Raw genomic sequence first — 19,480 nt, forward strand, 5'->3', positions numbered from 1 at the left:
TGAGGTCCAGCTCCTGACTGTTCTGGGCAGTGATGGTGCCTGGGGCCTGGCACTGCCCCCTTCCTTGGGAGCCCTGCCTGGTCCCTTCACCGGGTCCCGGGTGGCGCTGGCCATCTGCTTCCTGCAGCCTCCTGGCCGCGGGCCTCTCTGCGCTCTGCTGCGGAACTGGCTGGTGGAGGCTGGCTCTCCCCGCCTGGTGACCAGGTCCCTAGGTCCCTCCCGCTCTGCCGCCCACAGGTGGTGCCTCTGCCAGACACACGTCCCCACAGACCTTGGTGAGCTCCTGGGCGTTGGCCAGGTTGTCCACGGCGATGGCCAAGAACACATTCAGGAGGGTGTCTGCCGCCGAGTCAGGGAAAGCAGCCGTGGAGGGACAGCACGGGGACCAGGCTCCAGTCGCCCCACCTCACCCCGACCCGACCCTCCGCCCTCAGCACCCGCCCCCAACCGGACCCTGACCCTGACCCTCCCCCACCCTCCCCACCTCCCCCGCCCCGCCCTCCCAGCCCCGCCCTCCAGCCCCGCACCCACCCCCGCCCCGCCCCCGGACCCTCCCCCACCTCCCAGCCCCGCCCTCCAGCCCCGCCCCGGACCCTCCCACCCCGCCCTCCAGCCCCGCCCCCGGACCCTCCCAGCCCCGCCCTCCAGCCCCGCCCCCGGACCCTCCCGCCCCGCCCTCCAGCCCCGCCCCCGGACCCTCCCAGCCCCGCCCCCGGACCCTCCAGCCCCGCCCCCGGACCCTCCAGCCCCGCCCTCCAGCGCGCCGCCGCGCCCAGGATACAGTTGCCGAAGAGCGTGAGCACGATGAAGTAGATGGAGAACACCATGCCGCCCTGCACGCCGCCCTGCGACTTGATGCCGTCGTACATGACCTCGTTCCAGTCCTCGCCCGTCAAGATCTGCAGCCGGAGGGCGGAGGGCAGAGGCGGCCTCAGCAGCGGGCGAGGCCACGACCCCAGGCCACAGTCCCGAGGCCACTGTCCCGCCCGGCTGGCAGGCCAGCTCCGTGGCTCCGAGAGTGCCAGGGCCCACGCGCGGCTTCGGGACCGAGGAGCCTGGCGGGGCCACACCCCGGCCACCGGGGTCTTCCCTCGTGGGAAGGGGATTCGCCCCAGCTGAACTGTGTCCGTCCGGGTTCCTCTGTGGAAGCCCCTGTCCCCGTGTGGTGCTGGCAGAAGGAACTGGGGGGTGTCACTGGGGCCGGGTGGGGTCATGAGCCCTCGCAAGAGGAGAAAGAGGGACCTGGGCTCAGCTACAGTGAGTGGTGGGAGCTGTGGGGGGCATCTGCAAGTCACAGCCTCGCCAGGAGCACGCCCCGGCCACGCCCCGCAGCCTCTGGACTGGGAGACACAGATGGACGCCGCCCAGGCTCTGCGGCTCAGCAGACGTGGCCACACATTTTTTACACCAGGCATTGAACCTAGGGGTGCTAAGCTCCGGAGCCACATCCCAGCCTCTCTCTATTTTTCATATTGAGACAGGGTCCCGCTGAGTCGCTCAGGGTGTCGCTAATCTGCTGAGCCTGGCATCGAACTTTCAATCCTCCTGCCTCAGCCTCCTGAGCTGCTGGGATGACGGGCGTAGCCACTGCAACCCGCAAGATCAGCTTTAACATCCCCTAGATCCCTCCGTGCGCGGTGCTGAGTGGGGGTGCCAGGTGTCGAGGACCCATGTGGGCCCAGGTGCAGCTCGGAGGCAGGACCTGGCCCTGCGGTCCGCCCCCTGCACTGTACTGCAGGCCCCCAGGTGGGACCTCAGCTAGAGACACCCGCGGGTGCCCGGTGCCAAGAAACCCGTGCCAGGGCTCAGCACTTCCCGGCAGGGGACAGCCCTCTCCAAACCCTGTCTGGGCCTCATTTAGAGGCTGCCTCTGAGGGAGAGGGAAGGATCCCCTCTACACACTCGCCGTCCCTCCCAGAGAAAGAATCCACGGGGAAAGGCCTGGGGGTCCCGGGGAACCCCCTCGGAGGCCGTCCAAGTGCCCCAATCCGACACTAAGAGGTGTCGCCCCGCCCCGCCCCGCCCAGGTCATACCTGAAACACGGTCATTATTGCTGCCGGAAAGGTGTCAAAGTTGGTGGGCGGCGTCCCTTCATCGAAGTTGAACCTGTGGGGACGACACGAGTTTCCGTGAGCCCCACCCGGCCACCAGAGGGTTCGGTCAGAGTCTGGTTTCCAAGGCGACACCCCCCCCTCCCCGGGATGGGCGGTACCCACAGCCCCGGATGCCCGGGCAGCATCTGGTTTCCAAGGCCACGCCCCAGGACGGGCGGTACCCACCGCCCCGACCTCCTGGGTGATGCCCGGGGGCGTCGGGGTGCCAAGAGGGCAGCAGCGCCCTGCGGCGGGGCGCCCTGCGGCGGGGGACCCCAGGGTCTTGCCGGGGACGCTGGGCACTCACTGGCCGCCGAAGAGCTGCATTCCCAGGAGGGCGAAGACGACGATGAAGAGGAAGAGCAGGAAGAGCAGGCTGATGATGGACTTCATGGAGTTGAGCAGGGAGACCACCAGGTTCCGGAGCGACGCCCAGTACCTGCCAGTGCACGGCGGGGAGGGGTCAGCGCCCGCCAAGACCCTGGCCCCGCCCTGGAGGAAGGCCCCCGGGGTCCCCCAGACTTACTTGGTGACTTTGAAAATCCGTAGTAACCTGAGAGCTCGCAACACGCTGATTCCAAACGACGTGCCGGGTTTGATGACGGCCCAGATGACCTCGAAGATGCTCCCGATGATGACCTGGAGCCGGGACGGACGAGGGCTCAGCGCGGGGGGCCCTGGGGCTCCCGTCCCCGGCCATTCGCAGACACCCAGCTCTGAACCCCGAGGGCAAGGGGGCTGGGGGTCCGGGGCCGCCCTCTCTTCCCTTTACGTGGATGGGAGGTGGGGTGCGGCTCTGGCCCAGCCTGCAGGGCGCTGCTTCCGTCCCCAGCACCGCAACAAAAAAGGCCACACCGACCTGAGGACTCCCGAATCACCCACCCGCTACTGCTACTAGAAGGACCAGGCAGCACCCGGAAGCTTCCAGAGACCCCAGGTCACAACCATCATCCTGCGCTCTAATCACCTCCTCGAATGGATGTGAAATTCTTATCGCCTAAGATCAACCTGGTAATGTAGCTCCTTGGGGCCATAGAAAACACCTTTTTTTTTTTTTTTTTAATACCAGGATTAAGCTGGGGCATTTAGTCACAAGCCACATCCCCAGCCCTTTTATATTTTTATTTTGAGTAGGACTTTGTTAGTTGCTGAGACTGGCCTTGAACTTGCAATCCTCCTGCCTCAGCCTCCCAAATCGCTGGGATTACAGGTATGCACGACTGTGCCCAGCTGAAATTTAATACGCCTCGCCTCTTGAACCCCTAGCTTAGCAACACAGCAGCTGTAGGGTATCTGTTGCTTCCTCTTGTAATCATGGGGCTGCCTGGGAGCCACAGTTGCTGCTGCCGTCCACCCTTGTGAGAGCACACTGGCCTGACTATCACCAGCTGGGGAATAGACCAAAATCTGAAGTGTGGTTTCTACTGAGTGTCACTTTTGCGTCGTCGTGAGGTTGAAAATCATAAATCGAACCATCATAAGTTGAATCATTGCCATCACACCCACCATAAGTCAGGGACCGTCTGTGAGTGATGTGACCGTTTAACTTCTCCACTCAACTGCAGAGGGACACTTGGGGCCAGGCTTGTCACGAACAGAGCTATTTGGACATTCTTTGTTTCCTTTCAAGTCCTCACACTCGCTGGAGAAGTGTTTTACCCCTAAGACACCTTCAACCCGAGACTCTCTCTCTCTCTCTTTCTCTCTCTCTCTTAACAGAAAGAAATTTGTTTTATTCCTAAAACATTTGGGTCATTTATGTGGTAGTTTTGTTTGTATATATTTTGTTTTTTTCCTCCAACACCACAGTTTCCTATAATAGGGCAGAAATCCGTACTGGATTCAGAATTATTAAGAATTATTAAGGCTGCTTGAGAATACTGGAACTGGGTCAGGATTTGGAGCGTTCTGGGGAAGGCACACCCACTATTTGACACTAACGCTGCTACAGTCGGGATCTTAAAGGTCCTCCAAAGGCCCTTCCGTTCAAGGCCTGATGGTGCCACTGGGAGGTGGTGGGACCTTTAAGAGGCGGGGCCTAATGAAAGTCTTTAGGTCACTGGGGGCCTGCCTCACCCCTCCCCTGCCCCTCAGCCTTGCTCCACCACGTGCTCCCGGCACCATGAGCTGCCTCCCCAGGCCCCAAAGCCACAGAGTCAACTGATCATGGACTGGAGCCTCCGAAGCTGTGGGCCACCGTAAACCTTTGCTCTTCATAAGTGAACTGCCTGAGGCATTTTGATACAGTGGCAGAGAGCTGATCAGGTTGAAAGACCCTAATTTTGTTCCCAGATGCAGGGGCTTTCTTGTTGGTGTCCCCCAGGCACCTGTGTCAGTTCCTCTAAGGTGACTCCTTCATGGAGGACTCGCTGGGTCACCCATCTGTTTTCCAAAGGCGGTCTATAAATTCCCCCTGGTGACCGAGGCTGGGAATTCTGGGCTCGTGTGATTGCTTCTGCGTCCATCTCAGTCTTTCACACGCAGAGGTGACCCTCCCTCTGCCCGCTGACCAAGGTCTCCAGGTCTGGTCATTATAGACAAGAGCGCACGCAGGGGCCCCACAGAAGCCGAGCACTTACCCCGCAGTCGAAGCAGTTGAAGGAGGAGTGGAAGTAAGGCCGCGTGCCAAGCCCGTACATTTTTATAAACATTTCGGACATAAAGAGTCCTAAGAAAATGAATTCTGCATAGTCTGGAGGGAGAAGGAGGAAACGGAGAGGCGGTCAGTCTGGGGTGAAGGCCGGCCAGGGCTTGTTCTCTGGAGCCCCGTCTCCCTTCTGGAAAAGGAGAGGAGAAGACGGGTGCGCCCCCCCCCCCAGCTGATCTCAGAGGGAGTCCAGCTGCTCTCCAGCGGGTACCTCTGCTCTGGTTTGCAGAGAAGGGCTGCATGCAGCCAAGGCCCCTGCTTTTGTGTTGACTAGTGGTTCCCCAGGAGCTCGGTACACTTCTATGTCCCCACTTTGAAAACCTCACAGGATCATTAACCAACCACCAGGGGCCTGGCGTGGACCCATAACGCCGCTGGGTCGTATCTAAGAATCACGCTCCGTCCACTTTGGCCTGACTGAGCTCCCAAGGAAGAGGAAGAAATGGAAGTCACAACGGGGTCCTGGTTTTGACTTGACGTCGGGACTGGATGCGGCACTGGGCCACCTGGCGCAGGCACGGCTCCTCGGATACCCTCTAGAAATCCCGTCTAGCTGCTCATCTAAAAGTCTGGATCAAGACAAAGACTCCTGTTCTTAGATTTAGGAATGCCAAGGCCTCCGGGGCGGATAAAGGTGGATCAGCCTGCAAAGCAATGGCTCATCCCCGTCCTGTTCTGAGGGGGATTTCTTGGTGGGTAGGAAGCTGATGTTGGGAAGCTCCTGGGAGGCTGGGGGCTGGGGGGCTGCTCAGGGTTCTCAGCTAACCAAGAGGGAGGGAGGGGGAGGGGTTCTGAGGGGGAGTCCGCCTAGAGAAAGGGAAGATGGAGACCCAAACACGCTTCTGAGAAGTTCCACCATGGCCATGCGGCTCATTATTTGATGGCTGCTACGGGTGGAAGGTGTGTGTCCCCTTCCAAACGCATGTTGAAACTCAATCCCCCAAGGAACCAAGGTAAGAGGTGGGCCCACAGGGGCTGGTCACGGCACATGGAGCCCCGGTAAGCGGGATCAGATGCTCCCGTGAAAGGGTTCAACGGGTCAGTTCATCTCTCTTGCCTTTCTGCCTTCTGCCATGTGAAGACGCCAGGCTCCTCCCCTCTCCAGGGGGCCCAGTGCTCAAGGTGCCTTCCTGGAAGCAGAGGGCAGCCCCACTAGGCAACCCAACCTGTCAGCACCTTGGTCTTGGACTTCCCAGTCTCCAGAACTGTGAGAAAATGATTTTCTATCTTTATTAAATGACCCAACCTCAGGTATTTTGTTACAGCAGCACACATGAGCTCAGACAATGGTCGAGAGCGTTTACTAATCTTGCTTTTAGTAGGTGGTTGGGGTGGATTGTCGGGGTCCCTCACGCTTATTTTTCACTGAAATTTCCCTTTATTTGTAGGACTCTAAGGGGTGACAGTGCGATTGAGGTCTCCAGGGTCTTCAGGGCCTAGGGTCTCTAGGATCAAAAGGCAGAAAAGGAAACCTGTCCATAACCTCAGGTCCCTTCCGAGACCCAGTGGGAGTGCCTCTGGGATGCTGGTTTCCTGGTTACCGTGGAAACACACAGCGAGCCCTGCCCAAGGCCTGAGAGAACTCCTCCCCGCAGCACTGGGGGGTCTGGAAGAACTTTCTGGACCATCAGATCTAATTTCCACGGAGAACCGATGAGTCGGAGACCCAGAGAACCTAAGTACTTCATTGATTCTGAGACTTTGACATCTCTGAAGTGGAGAGGTTTCTAAAATCAGCAGGTCTAGTGCAGACGGCAGATTGTTGTCTTTCTTGGTGACACATAAAGAAGAGGGTGTCGTGTGTTTAAAGACACTTGGTGGATACGGATGGTGGTTATGACTGGCCCAAGGTCACATGGTGACTTAGGGGCAGGGAAGGCATGCGGCATTCAGGTCACCTGGTGTTCAGGGTCGGGATCTATTATCAGACACAGCTTGGACCCTGAAGCCTAGTTGCCTGGGTTCAAATCCTAGCTTCATCACTTCCTAGCTGTGGGACCTTGGACAAGTGACTGAACCTCTCTGTTTCTCAGTTATTTCAACAGGAAAATGGGGATAATTTAAGGATCTTTGCAGACAGGAAGCCCAATCCTCTGTTCCTAAACCAGGACGGACTGCCAGGTGATTAGTAGGGAGGACAGGGGATTAAAATAGACCATCAGAGGAGGTTATAACAGGAAGTAGAGTCCTCATTTACAAGAGACTCCGGGGGGACCAAACACAATTACTAAGGTTGGAACTAGGTCAGGACTCTTGGAAAGAGAACTGGCCCCGAGGGGTGTCCTGGGGGGTCAGTCATGACTGGGAACCACGAGGGCTTCAAGGAGACGGTGACCTCGGCTAGGCTCGCGGCCTTTCTAGGTCAGAGACTCGACTGTCTCCGTGGCAGGTGTCCTACGTCTGTCCTGAACCAGGACAAGAGGGTGATGGGCGAATAAATCAGGCCAGATGAGAGACACGGAGGAGGGTGGCCGGTGGGTGGCGTGGTCTTGGGGAGCCCCGCTCAGGGCCCCCGATGGGCACCTGCCCTTCGTGTGCCTGGCGCGCCTCTTGTTGATTCCTCAGAGCTCTTTACTTTTTAAGTCTTGGCGGGATGATCCCTATCTTTACGGCTTCTCCCCACCCTGGCCAGCCCCCAGCTTTGACCCCATCTCACACTTGTCCTGGAAACAGGCGGAGGGAGAAGGACCAGGCCTGAGGGTGCAGGACCCACGGAGAGCAAGGTGCTCTCACGGTCCTTGGAGGGGAGGCCCAGGGGGCGGGAGAGGAGGTGGCCAAGGAGCCAAAGGCGTGGGCAGAGGGGGCCGAGAGCTGGACATGAACAGGAGAAACAGGACAATGGCTTCACTGTTCCCAGAGAGGCCGGGAAGTTCCATGTGAGCTTCTGTCTCTGCCCCGTTGCTGCCTCCCTCTGTCCCCCACTCCCTCCCCCAGTGCCCACAACTCTGCCTGGATTCCAGTTGACAGCCATGGGCCTGGAGCAGGCGGGCTGTGCTGTGGCGTGGACACAGTGTCCCCTGAAAGGCTCAGGGGGTTAGAGGCTTGGGCCCGTGAGATGGCATTGGGAGGTGGCATGGGCCTTTAAAAGGTGGGGCCTTATGGGCAGTCCCTGGGCCAACCGTGGGCATGCTCTCAAAGGCCTGGGATCCCAGGTGCCCTTGCTCTCTGCTTCTGGCTGCAGGAATGACCACTTGCTCCCACACACCCGTCACTGCCACCTCCCCACCCCATCAGTTCCCCACGGACACAGGTGCCACCTGCTCCAGCCTCCTAAACTGGGAGCTCAATAAACCTTTCCCCTTCATAAAGTCAGCTGCCACGGGCACTTTGTTGTAGTAACAGAAAACGGACTGACACAGCATCGGCCAACCGCAGCTGGGGAGAACACTGGAAAAAGACACTGGCTCCCAGGGGGGAGGGCAGGAAGGGCCGAGGAAGGGGTGGGGAGCTGGCGGTACTCACAGAGGAAGTCGGAGAGCCACTCGGGCTGGTTGTAGTGAACGATAGCGACGCACAGGGTGTTGAGGGCGACCAGACTGAGCACAGTCCAGTAGAAGGCCTGAGTTTTGACCATGCGGCGGATGTAGAAGCGCATCCTCCGTTCCTTCTTGTGGAAGAAGGTCGAGTTCTCTAGCTTGGCACTTTTGATGCTGGCTCGGGCGAAGGGGGACCCTGCCGAGGAGAGAAGGCAGGGGGTCAGGCAGGCGTTTCTGGGGAGGGGCGTGGCCAGCGTGAGTCCTCCGGGAACCACCCTGACCCCGGGCTCAGCTTAGCGGAGAAAGCCACGCCCCTGACACGGTGGCACTGGAGGCCACCAGCGGGGGACAGGCTGACAACAGGCAGGCCCAGGGCTCTCTCCAACAAGAGCCTGTGGCCTCTCGGGGCTGTGTCTGATGCCTGTGGCCGTCCAGAGCCCCTGCCCGGGACCCCGTGCCAGCTTGGAAGGCCTCCAGCTGAGGGGGAGGGTCCCCATCGTCCTGGGACCTTTCACTTCAGAAGCGGTCACCGGGGACGAGCCGGGTGCGACTTCCACCTGCACACGTGTGTGCTCTGGAGCGTCCACTGAGGACCTATCCTGCCCCCGGGACACCCTAGTGTCGGGGAGTGACCAGAAGACCCACAGCAAGGCGCGGTGAGTGGCCGGGCGACTGGGCTGCTGGCCTGAGTCACCTCTGTGGCTGAGGTAGTGGAAAGAGCTGGTGCAAAAGTCCTGGGGCGGCACGTGCCTGCCTGACGGGTTTGGTGTCACTGGAAGGAGTGGCTGAGGGAGGAGGTGAGCCAGGGAGGTGAGGGGCCTGGCAAGGCCTGGGGAACCCAGCCACCTTCGAAGCCTTTTTTAAAGTCGTAGTTCTGAGACGGACTCTCTCTCCTTTGCCCAGGCTGGCCTCGGGCTTGAGATCCTCCTGCCTCAGCCTCCCGAGCACGGGACACTACGGGTGTGTGCCACTCAGGGCTCTCGTGGCGTTCTGGACCGTCCCTGCGGAGGGCTGAGCGGGGTGCTGTGCGTCCCCCAGGGATTCCGGAGTTGGACACTTGGTCCCCAGGATGGCCATGTTTTAGCTGGAGGGACCTTTAAGAGGCGGGGCCTTGTGGGAGGACCTCAGAGGGACTGGACCTGGCTCCCATACGGGCCTGAGGCTTCCATTCCTCCCTGGTTTCCTTCTCCCATGATCCTTCCCTCCCGTCCACACTCCCAACAGGATGCCACCGGCCACAGAAGGAGGCAGCCCAGGGGCCACTCACTGGAGCTGGCACCATGTGGTGTATTTGCAGCTTCCGAAACCTGAACTAAATAAACCTCTTTAAAAAAAATAAGTTCCCAGCCTCAGGGAATTCATTATAGTAACGGAAAACGAACCCATGCGACCTCCCTGTCTCATGGTTTGAATGGTGTCTTCCCAGAACTCTGTGAGATCCCAGCCCCGGGATGTTGGACTCATGTGCTTACAAGAGGTCAGCAAGACCAGGTGGGACACAGGGAGAAGGTGCCTGGGGGGCTCAGGAGGCACAACTCTGTCCACACCCCGATCTCAGACGCGCAGCCTCCAGAGCCATGAGACGATACATTTCTGTTGCTTAAGCCACTGAGTCTGTGGCAGTTGGTTAGAGTGGCCCCAGGGGATGGCTCAAATTTGAGGTTTCATCCTCAAATGAAACCTAGTCTACTTTAGTTTTTATTCTTCTTATTTTCTTGAGACAGAGACTGGTCTCCAACTCCTGAACTCAAGAGATCCTCCTGCCTCAGCCTCCCGAGTTCTGGGTCTATAGTGTGTGCCCTGGCACCTGGCTTTGAACCCTAGTTTAAAACAATTCCTGCAAGAAGCTTTCTTTGGTTTTCTGCCAAATTCTTCCCTGCCCTATACATCCACGAGATTTCTTGTCACATTTCTTACAATTATTTCTGCTCTGAGGTAACCTTTCCCCCCTGATTTCAAAAATAATACAGGTGACTAATTCACACACCCCAGAAAATGTCACGTAGGAAGTGACAAACCCCTACAATCCCCCGATTTCTATACCTTTAACATTTCCAAATGTTGTTTTTTCAAAAACAGGATCATATTGTACCTAGTGTTGTGCAACTTGATGTATCTCAAAATACATCTTTCTGTGCTGGCAGCAACTGTGCTTTTTCCTAACTGTCGAATATTCCACTGAATGGATCTACCGTGATTTCTTTAACCACTCCCCCACTGCTGAGCATGGTGGGCTGTTTCTGTGTTTTTCCTTTTCCTTCCTTCCTTTCTTCCTTCCACGCTAGGCACTGAACCCTGGGCCTTGCCCATGCTAGACCAGTGCTCTACCACTGAGCTACCTCCCAAGCTTTGGTTTCTACTTTTTGATCATCAGAAACAATGATATTGAGAAGAAGCTGGGACATGATCTTTGGCACGTGTGAAGAAACGGTCTTGAAGTATAGATGGAAGGTCGAGGAGTGTGCACTCTTACTGAAAGTCTAGTCAAATCATGCCAAATGCTACGTCACAACGGCACCAGATGAGACTGCTGTCTGCCCTCCCTCCTTTTCCTCTCTCCCAGATCAGCCCAGGAAGGACGGGAGGGAGGTCCTGGCTGGGCCGCGGGCAGAGCCTGGCATCCAGCCCAGGGGGTGGGGCAGCAGCAGAACCTTCTTTGCCCATGAGAAGAAAACAAACCACGTTTCCAATGGGAGCCACCAGGCTGATGGGGACGGATGTGACCGAGCACGCTCAGGAGGTCCCCAGGCTCCCCTTGGCCCAGTCCATCCCCACGAGGAGACACGGGCTTCGGACAGAAACCAAAACTGCAAATGAAGGCCAGCTTCCCGGTGCCATTAGGACCTACTTAACCAGGAAGGAGATGGACAGGGTCACCTGGGGTGGCCTGGGCGGGGGCTGTGGGCACACGCACACTTGGCGGGTTTCCCCCTGGGTTCTGTGTCTGTGACACTCAGAGTGACTCAGGGGACACAGCTGAAGGGCTCCTTCCCCCAGGGAACGTGCCCAGAGGGGAGGGGAGCCCCGTGCGCAGGTGTGCACAGACCAGTCAAGTGGGGCCTAGGGGAAGCACAGCACCGTGTCACAGGGAGACCCGAGTGGCCTTCTTCCTGGGGGTCCCCTTCCCCTGCCTCCCTCCGTCCTGCATTTCCTCTGCCTCCGTCCCTCCCCTCCCCCAGCCCCACTCCCTCCGCCTGGAGGCTCTTCTGCCTCCCTTCATGATTGGGATCTTAAGAATCATGTTTAAAACCCCCACACCCTATTCCCCCTCACTGCACAAGGACAACAGCCACAGTCCCCACTAATAGATCCATAGCACGTGAGGGGCACGAGGAAAAGAAAAGACGTCCCCAGGCGCCTCTCAGCCAACCCTGGTGGTTAGGATATTTTTTGTTCTATTTTTCGAAACTGGAGATGGGGCCCAGGACTGCTTTCCCCCACTGAGCTGCGCCTCCGGCCCTTTGATTTTGTGTTTTGAGACAGGGTCTCGCTAAGTTGCTGAGGCTGGCCTCAAACCCACCATCCTCCTGCCTCAGCCTCCTCAGCTGCTGGGATGACCGGCGTGTGCCACTGCGCCCAGCCCTGAGCTCCGTGTCTTGTTCCCATCTGGGCACCTAATAACGGCAGCCCCCCCCAACTCTTCCCAAAGAGCTACAAGTGGGGCACCCCTAGTCCTCAAATCCAGCTTCCAAAATGCTCCAAGATCTCAAACCTCTTGAGGACGGTCGCGACGTCCCGGGTGGAAAATTCCACACCACGAAGAAGCAACAGGTTTCATGCACAGAATCACTCAGAGGTGCATGACGCCAGTGCACACCAGGCCTGCCTGAGCTCCGCGTGTAGACCTGGCTCCCAGTTCCTCAGGGTCTCTCTGTCACTATTCCAAAATCTGACAAGGGACCCTTGACCACGGTGAACCGGCCGATGTCACCGGCCGATGTCACCGGGAGCCTTGTCTAGACCCACCCAGGGAGACCGCGTGGTCCTTGCCTTGGTCACAGCACCTGCCCGGGCTCGGCGGGCGGGGGCAGGTGGGGACCCCGTGCAGGCGGCGGGTTCCCAGGCACTCGCCCTGGTGCCGGGGTGGGTGGGTGGGGGAGGCTGGGCGGGCTCACCCACAGAGGCGATGTCGGCCAGCTGGTCCTCGGCCTCCTCGGGGTGCAGCAGGTCGGTCTTGCTCTTCTTGACGGTGGCCCTCCGCAGAGCTCCAGCAATGGGAACATGGCAAGAGACACAGGCGTGACCCTGGCTGCTCCGGACGCCGGACCGCCACCCGCGGCAGGGTGCCCATCGGGGCCCAGGGAGGAGGTCACCTGGCTTAGGGGTCTGGACAAGGACTGTCCTGCGCTCTGGCCACCCTTTCTCCTCCGAGTTATTTTTAAGTCCTAAAACCTGCTTCCTGGGAGTCCTGGGACTGACACCCAGGGACCACCAGCCGTGGGCCTGCAGCGTGCTGGGAGGCTCACCCGGGGGCCAGTAAGTCCGACCCACGTTTGATAAGGAGATCTAGACGCCCCCCCCCCATGGCCCGTCCTGTTCCTGAGTAAAATCGCCAGGACTCTTATGTGGCCCAGGTGGGCCTCACACTCCCGGGCCAAAGCCAACCTCCTGCCTCAGCCTCCCGAGGAGCAGGGACCACAGGCCAGCAGCCCCAGGTCCACTCCATGACCGCCCAGGGCCGGATCCCAGTCCCTTGTCTCCTGGGCATCCCAGGGACTTCCAGTCAACAGCTGGCCCTGCCCGATCCTGACCCCGGAGCAACCAGCTGGAGCTGGAGCGCAGCGACCGCAACCAGAGCTGGGCCGCGGTCACGGCAAAGGGGGCCAGGCTGGACGCCGCCCGACGTCCCACACTCCCCTCGGGCAGGTTCCCGCCATCCCCGACCCTTCCTGCCCTGACCTGGCCTCACGTTTGCTCCTGGCACCTCCGGGACCCCGAAGTCCACCCCTGACGGCCCCTGGGAACCCAGTGGCGCGTCCCCAGCCCTGGCTGCTCCCTGCGGGGACCCCTGCCAGCTCGGGGGAGAGCAGTTACCATCAAAGGGATGTCGCTGCTCCACGTCGGCCTCGTCCTCGGCCAGGATCACTTCTTCTAAGGAGGAAGGACACAGGGTCACGGCGCCTGTCCTGGGCACGGGCTCGCCCGCGCTGGGAGGCAGGGTTCCCTGGGCCACCCCCGTTTGCCCCTGGCTCCGGGGCACCTGGAGCTGCCCTCTGTCTCTGGCCCCGCCCTCAGGCTCTGGCCCCGCCCTCAGTCTCTGGCCCCACCCTGTCTCTGGCCCCGCCCTCAGTCTCTGGTCCCGCCCTCTGGCCCCGCCCTCTGTCTCTGGCCCCGCCCTCCTCAGTTCGCGCCCAGCTCTGGCCTGGGATGTGCCGGGTCCCAGGGATCCTGTGCCCGGTGTTTGGTCCATGGCTTGGCAGTGCGAGAGGTGGTGGGTCCCTTAAGGGGGCGGGGCTAGTGGAAGGTCCTTAGGCCATTCGGGGCGTGTCTTTGGAAGGAATTAAGGTAGTTCTCCAGGGACAACTGAACTGTTGCAGTGCAAGTGTTACAAGAGTGCCCCTCTCTGGCTTCCTGTTTGACAGAGTGACTCCTCTCCCTTTCAGGCTCATGATTCCATAAAGTCCTCAGTGCTGAGCCGATCCTGGCACCGTGACTTTGAACCTCCAGGATGGTGAGCTAAAGAAACCTGCCTCTGGCATTTTGTCATAGTAATGAATACACCAACCTTAGTCCCCCTCTCACGCTCCCCGGCAGCCCCACCTTCGCCTACAAGCTCCTGCTTACACTGGCTCCTGTCACTTCCCTGTCCCCCCTTCCTCTCCCTTCTACTCACTCCAGTCCCGCTGGCTTCCTGGCCACTCACACTGCGCCTGGCTTCTGCCCTTGCTCTGCTGGAGCTGAACTCCCACCCTCCACATCTGTTGTCCTCTCCTTCAGGCCTGGGCCAGATGCCACTTCCTCCAGACCTTCCCTGACACCCTGACTCCAGCTCTTCTCTGCTCCCTTCCTGCTCCCGCGTGTGGTGGCTCCCAACAAGAGGAGCCTGTCCTCACGTTCTCTCTAGCATTCCGACCCGAGGGCAGGGACTTGGTTTGTCTGGCACCCACCCCCTCGGTGCCTGGCACAGAGCCTGCCACGTGGCAGGCGCCCCTAAGTGTCTGCTGGTGGCAGAACAAGCCGCCTACTGTGTGCCAGGTGCCGAGCTTCCTAAGCGCCCAGCCCTGATGTCTCGCTGAAGCTCCCGAGGGGGTGGGGAGCCCTCCACAGGCACACGCGGTGCGTCCAGGGCTCCACCAGGGGTGGACCAGAAGTACCCAGGAAAGGTCTTTGTCCCAAACACGGGCAAGCCTTTCCTTGTCATTATCCCCAAACACTACAGCACTCGGCTGCAGCACGTGTCACGAATCACCCGTGCGCACAGGTTCAGTCAAACACTGGGCCATTTTCTATGTGGGACTGAAGATTTGGGTGTCTGTGGGGGGTCCTGGGACCAATCCCCTGGGAAACCAAGGGACAACTGCACCGTTATTGTCTCCACTTAACCATCAGAAAAACTGCAGCACAGGGAGGTGACACGGAGTGTCGGGGGTGGCACGGCTGGAATGTAACCAAAGACAGATTTGACAAATCTGGGGACTGAACCCAGGGCACTTACCACTGAGCTGCATCCCCAGCCCTTTTTATTTTCTATTTTGAGACAGGGCCTCTCACTATGTTGCTGAGGCTGGCCTCAAATTTGTGATCCTCCTGCCCCAGCCTCCCGAGTTGCTGGGATTACAGGCGGGTACCACGTGCCTGGCTCCAAGGTCTGATTTTGGAACTTAACGATCAGGCAATGTCATATCCCCGAGGCTCAATGTCCTACTCTAGATTCTTGCTGCCAGGGTCTGGGACGCTGACTCACATCTCTCCTCCCACGGGATCCCTCCCTGGCCCTCTCCACGCGGCACGCCTGGCCCTGGGTGGCCTGGGACCTGCAGCCCTGGCTCTCACCTGCTTTGGAGATCCACTCCATGTACCCGTTGAGCTCGCGCTCAATCTGCTGCTGCCGCCTGAGCTTCAGGAACGCCCTCCGGTTCTCCACCCGTTCCCTCTCCTTGGCGAACTCTCTGCAGGAGCACGGGGTCAGGGGCTGAGGTTGGGAGGGGGTTCTAGGGGGCGTTTGTGTGTGTGCTCGGGGGTTCTCTGGGGGGCACTTGTCGCCCACTCCGTCTCCTGGGAGGACACGGAGTCCCATGGGCTGGGGGTCCCTGCCGGCCTTCCCCATCCCAGCAGCTGCGCCAGCCCCAGAGAAAGCAAAGCCAGAGCCCCCAGCGCCCAGCACCGTGGTGCCGGCTCCGTGCCCGTCCCCTCCACCTCCCTGGCCGAGAGCTCCGGCCAGCCCCCCGAGTCGGGCCAGGGGACCCAGGCTGAGGCCTCCCGCGGCAGCCTCCTCCCCTGGCAGGCCCCGCCGCTTCCTGACCCCCTCCTGCGGTTCCGAACAGAGAGGCGGGGGGGGGGGGGGGGGGGCAGCTTCCAGGGAGGGTGTCCGTGAGGAGAGATGGAGGAAGCTGGGGTTGCCTACAGCGCCATGGGGCCACCACACCAGACCTTGGACTTCTTATGGCGAGAAATCCGCAGTCCAATTATAATCAAGCCAAAAAAAATGGGATTCAGAGCCTCTTTATGGCAGGAAAATAAGTTTTTGTATTTTACTTAGAGACAGAGTCTCCCTGAGTTGCTCAGCGCCTTGCCAAGGCTGAGGCTGGCTTTGAACCCACAGACCTCCTGCCTCGGCCTCCTGAGCTGCTGGGATGACAGGCGGGAGCCACTTCCCTGGCTAGGAAAAAACTTTCTGATGGTCTCCTAGGATATTATGATTGGAAAACGGGAGAAGAGGAACCCAAGTCATTATTTATTTATTTATTTTTTGGTGAAAAGTGTGAGTCCCAGGCAGGAAGGCTCCTGTGGCCCTCACCCTGCCCCTCGCGGGGCACAGCCCGCTGCTGCGTGTGGCTTGCCAAGGACGGTCTGAAGACCCCCGGGGAGAGCCGGGGTGTGCTGTTACCTGGTGGGTGGGAACGGAGGCTGGAGATCTGGGGGAGGCTGGAGATCTGGGGGAGGCTGGCGAGCTGTGGGGAGGCTGGAGATCTGGGGAGGCTGGCGAGCTGTAGGGAGGCTGGTGTGCCCTGGGGACAGGCGGGGGCACAGGGAGGTGGAGGACTCACCCTGACAGCACGCCCAGCACGAGGTTCAGCATGAAGAAGGAGCCGATGATGATGAGGGGGATGAAGTACAGCCAGTTCCAGGTGTTCCCTGAGGCGTCGTTGCTCTGCAGGTGCAAGAGGAGGAGCAGGTGAGCGGGCGGAGGAGCAGGGCCCCTGGGTCCCGAGGGCCAGGAGGACGCAGAGGAGCCCTCAGGGCCGCGGCTCCCTCCCAGGCTCGGGAGGAACCCGGGGAACTAACGAGGGTCACCCAGACCGAGGCCGGAGCAAGAGGAGGAAGCCCTGACCTGGGGAAAAGGCCCGGCTCCCTGCTGCCCCACGGTCACGGCCGTGTCCCCCACAGGAGGTGTGTGACTGCGGGTCTGGTGGCCTGCAGAAGTCACCAAGCCAGGTGGGGGGCCATGGGCCTCTTCCTCCAGGGCCCCTCTCCTCCCCTCCTGCAGCCTCAACGTCAGCCACAAAACCTCCCAGAGAAGCGGCTGAATCCTCAAGGGGCAAGAAATCTATAAATAGAACGTTCCCCCTGAAACAGAAGACCACGGAGGAGAGGGAGGGCGGGGGAGGGGGACAGGGAGGGGAGGGGGGGCGGAAAGGGAGGGCGGGGGAGGGGGACAGGGAGGGGAGGGGGAGAAGGAGTGAGGGGGAGAAGGAGTGAGGGGTGGGGGAGGGGGAGAGGGAGGGGAGGGGGGAGGGAGGGGGAGAGGGTGGGGGGAGTGGGGGAGGGGAGGGGGAGAGGAGGAGGGGAAGAGGTGGGGGGCGAGGCGAGCACATGAATGGAGCCCTTGTATTTTCTAGGTGCTGGTGCTCTTTTAAGCGCGTTACCTATGGGAATTCACTTCACTATTATATATATATATATATACATGTAGATATACTTTTTGGTGCTGCTGGGGATTGAACCCAGGGCCCTGTGCATTCGAGGCAAGCACTCTACCAACTGAGCTCTATCCCCAGCCCCTATTTAATCTTAATGACGTTCCTATGTTATCACCTTACCCATTTAATTAATCAATTGATTTTTGATATCAGGGATTGAACCCAGAGACACTTAACCACTGAGCCACATCCCAGTCCTTTCTTTAAACTTTATGAAGAGACGGGGTCTCACTGAGTTGCTTAGGGCCTCGCTAAGTTACTGAGGCTGGTTTTGAACTTGTGATCCTCCTGCTGGGATTTCAAGCGTGTGCCTGGTTCTCTTGCCCGTTTTGTAACTGAGAAAAACTAAGTCGTGGAAAGACAAAATCCTCGGCAAAGTCAGAGAGCTAGTCAGTGACGATGTTGGAACCAGACAGGTGCCCTCCCCTGACCCCATGAACTTAACCTCTGTGCTGGGAAGCATGGGATTGAGCCATCAGGGAAGGTGGAACCTTCCAGTGGTTCATCACCCTGTGGCACCTGCAGAGTGTAGTCTCCCAGTGTGGCTTTAAAAGCCCACCTTTAAAAATATGTATAAATGCTGCGGAAGAAAACCTAAAATAAGAAAGACTGGCCCCACCAGGTTTCAGTGAGGCTGTGGGGTAACTGATGCCCTCATCCCTGCTGATGGGGAGTAACATGGCGTATCAGCCTCCTGCAGCTGCTAAAACAAACAATCACAACTGTGCAGCTTCAACAGCAGAAATTTATTCTCTCACAGTTCTGGAGGCCCAGAGTTCAAGATCAAGGTGTGGGGACTATGAGAGAGACTCTGGCCCAGGCCTCCTCCCTGTGTCTGGTGGTCTGCTGGCTGTCTAGTGCTCCTCGGATCACTGTCTCGGATCACCTCGTCTCTGCCTTCATTTTCCCACGGCCTGTTCACTCTTTGTGTCTGTCTTTATTTCTCCTTTTAATTAATTCTTTTTTGGGTGGTACCGCGGTGGGAACCCAGGGCCTTGCTCATGCCAGGCAGGAGCTCCACCACCGAGCAACGCCCCAGCCCAACGTGCGAGTTTTGGGTGGGGGACACACACCCACGCTGAAAAAATGCCCTGAGGTTTCTACTCAAACTATTTATGTTCCTTTCCCACGACCCTGTGATTCCGCTCCGGGTTGTTCCCCAGCAGAAAAGCGAATCCACGTTCCCCAAAGGCCACCAAGAGTGCTCAAGTCAGCGACGACCGTAAGAAAGTCCCCAACCGCTGACAACCCAACCTTTCTCAAGGGGAGGGAATACAGGAGCGGAGCATGGCGGGTGACAGCCTGCCCCATCCACCGCGGACCTCCCACCAGGTGAGGCTGAGCAGGAGAAGGGGACAGGAAGCACGTAGGTGGGTCCCGCCGTGCAGTCTGGGGAGGTGAGGTGTGGGGCCCGGGAGGCCGAGGCAGGAGGGCTGCTGGGGTTCAAGGCCAACTGGTACCAGGGGGAGGCCAGCAAACCAACCCCCACCAAGTGGAAGGAAGGTCGGCGTGCTGCCACCCGGACGGGCCTTGGGGACGTGGTGATTAGTGACAGGAGCCACCCGCAGGCTCTACCGAGGCCCAGGAGCCACCAGATCAGACGCAGGGCAGCACGTGGGGTCCTGGGGACAGAGCTCGAGTTGGGGGAGACCACGGCAGTGCCAGGGCCGAGGGGGAGACGGCCACACAGCAGAGGACGCGCTCAACGCCACGGAACCGCACAGCCAGCAGCAGCTGAGGGGGCTGGGGTGCAGCCCCTGCCGGGCCCTGGGCTCCCTCCCCGCCTCACAAGACAGGTGTTAAGAAGGTCCATCTTTTCTGGGGGCCCCAGCCTGTCGTCCCAGAGGCTTGGGAGGCTGAGGCAGGAGGATCTCCAGTTCAAGGCCAGCCTCAGCAAGGGTGAGGCCCTAAGCAACTCAGTGAGACCCTGTCTCTAAATAAATGCAAAACAGGGCTGGGGACGGGGCTCAGTGGTCCAGTGGCCCTGAGTTCAATCCCTGTCACCTGTCCTCCAAAAAAAGGGTACATGTTTATGTTGTATGCATTTTACCACAATGTGGGGGGGGGAGAGGGGGGAGAGGGGGAGAGGGAGAGAGGGGACGGGACCTGGACAGGATTCGGGTGATGAATGTCCACACAGGAGTGCACGCCCTGGTTCAAAGCCTGGAAGTGCTTTTTCTTGT

General features: G+C 59.4%; 1 protein-coding gene and 1 non-coding gene across 2 annotated transcripts in view; both read right to left on the bottom strand.

The window, feature by feature from the left end:
• Cacna1a (calcium voltage-gated channel subunit alpha1 A) overlaps positions 1-19,480 on the bottom strand; it is a 168,258-nt gene that overhangs the window by 65,813 nt on the left and 82,965 nt on the right. Inside the window, 11 exon segments of the mRNA XM_078025870.1 lie at positions 272-339; positions 782-899; positions 2,035-2,107; positions 2,402-2,533; positions 2,621-2,733; positions 4,674-4,786; positions 8,204-8,413; positions 12,333-12,428; positions 13,252-13,308; positions 15,211-15,326; positions 16,425-16,577. Of these exon segments, the coding sequence (XP_077881996.1) occupies positions 272-339; positions 782-899; positions 2,035-2,107; positions 2,402-2,533; positions 2,621-2,733; positions 4,674-4,786; positions 8,204-8,413; positions 12,333-12,428; positions 13,252-13,308; positions 15,211-15,326; positions 16,425-16,577 (1,249 nt within the window).
• Trnas-cga (transfer RNA serine (anticodon CGA)) lies at positions 17,301-17,366 on the bottom strand. Its single transcript has one exon. It is a non-coding gene; the product is annotated as a tRNA-Ser (tRNA).

Source organism: Ictidomys tridecemlineatus, chromosome 2 (genome assembly GCF_052094955.1).
Source record: "Ictidomys tridecemlineatus isolate mIctTri1 chromosome 2, mIctTri1.hap1, whole genome shotgun sequence".
In the NCBI taxonomy this organism is placed as follows: Eukaryota; Metazoa; Chordata; class Mammalia; order Rodentia; family Sciuridae; genus Ictidomys; species Ictidomys tridecemlineatus.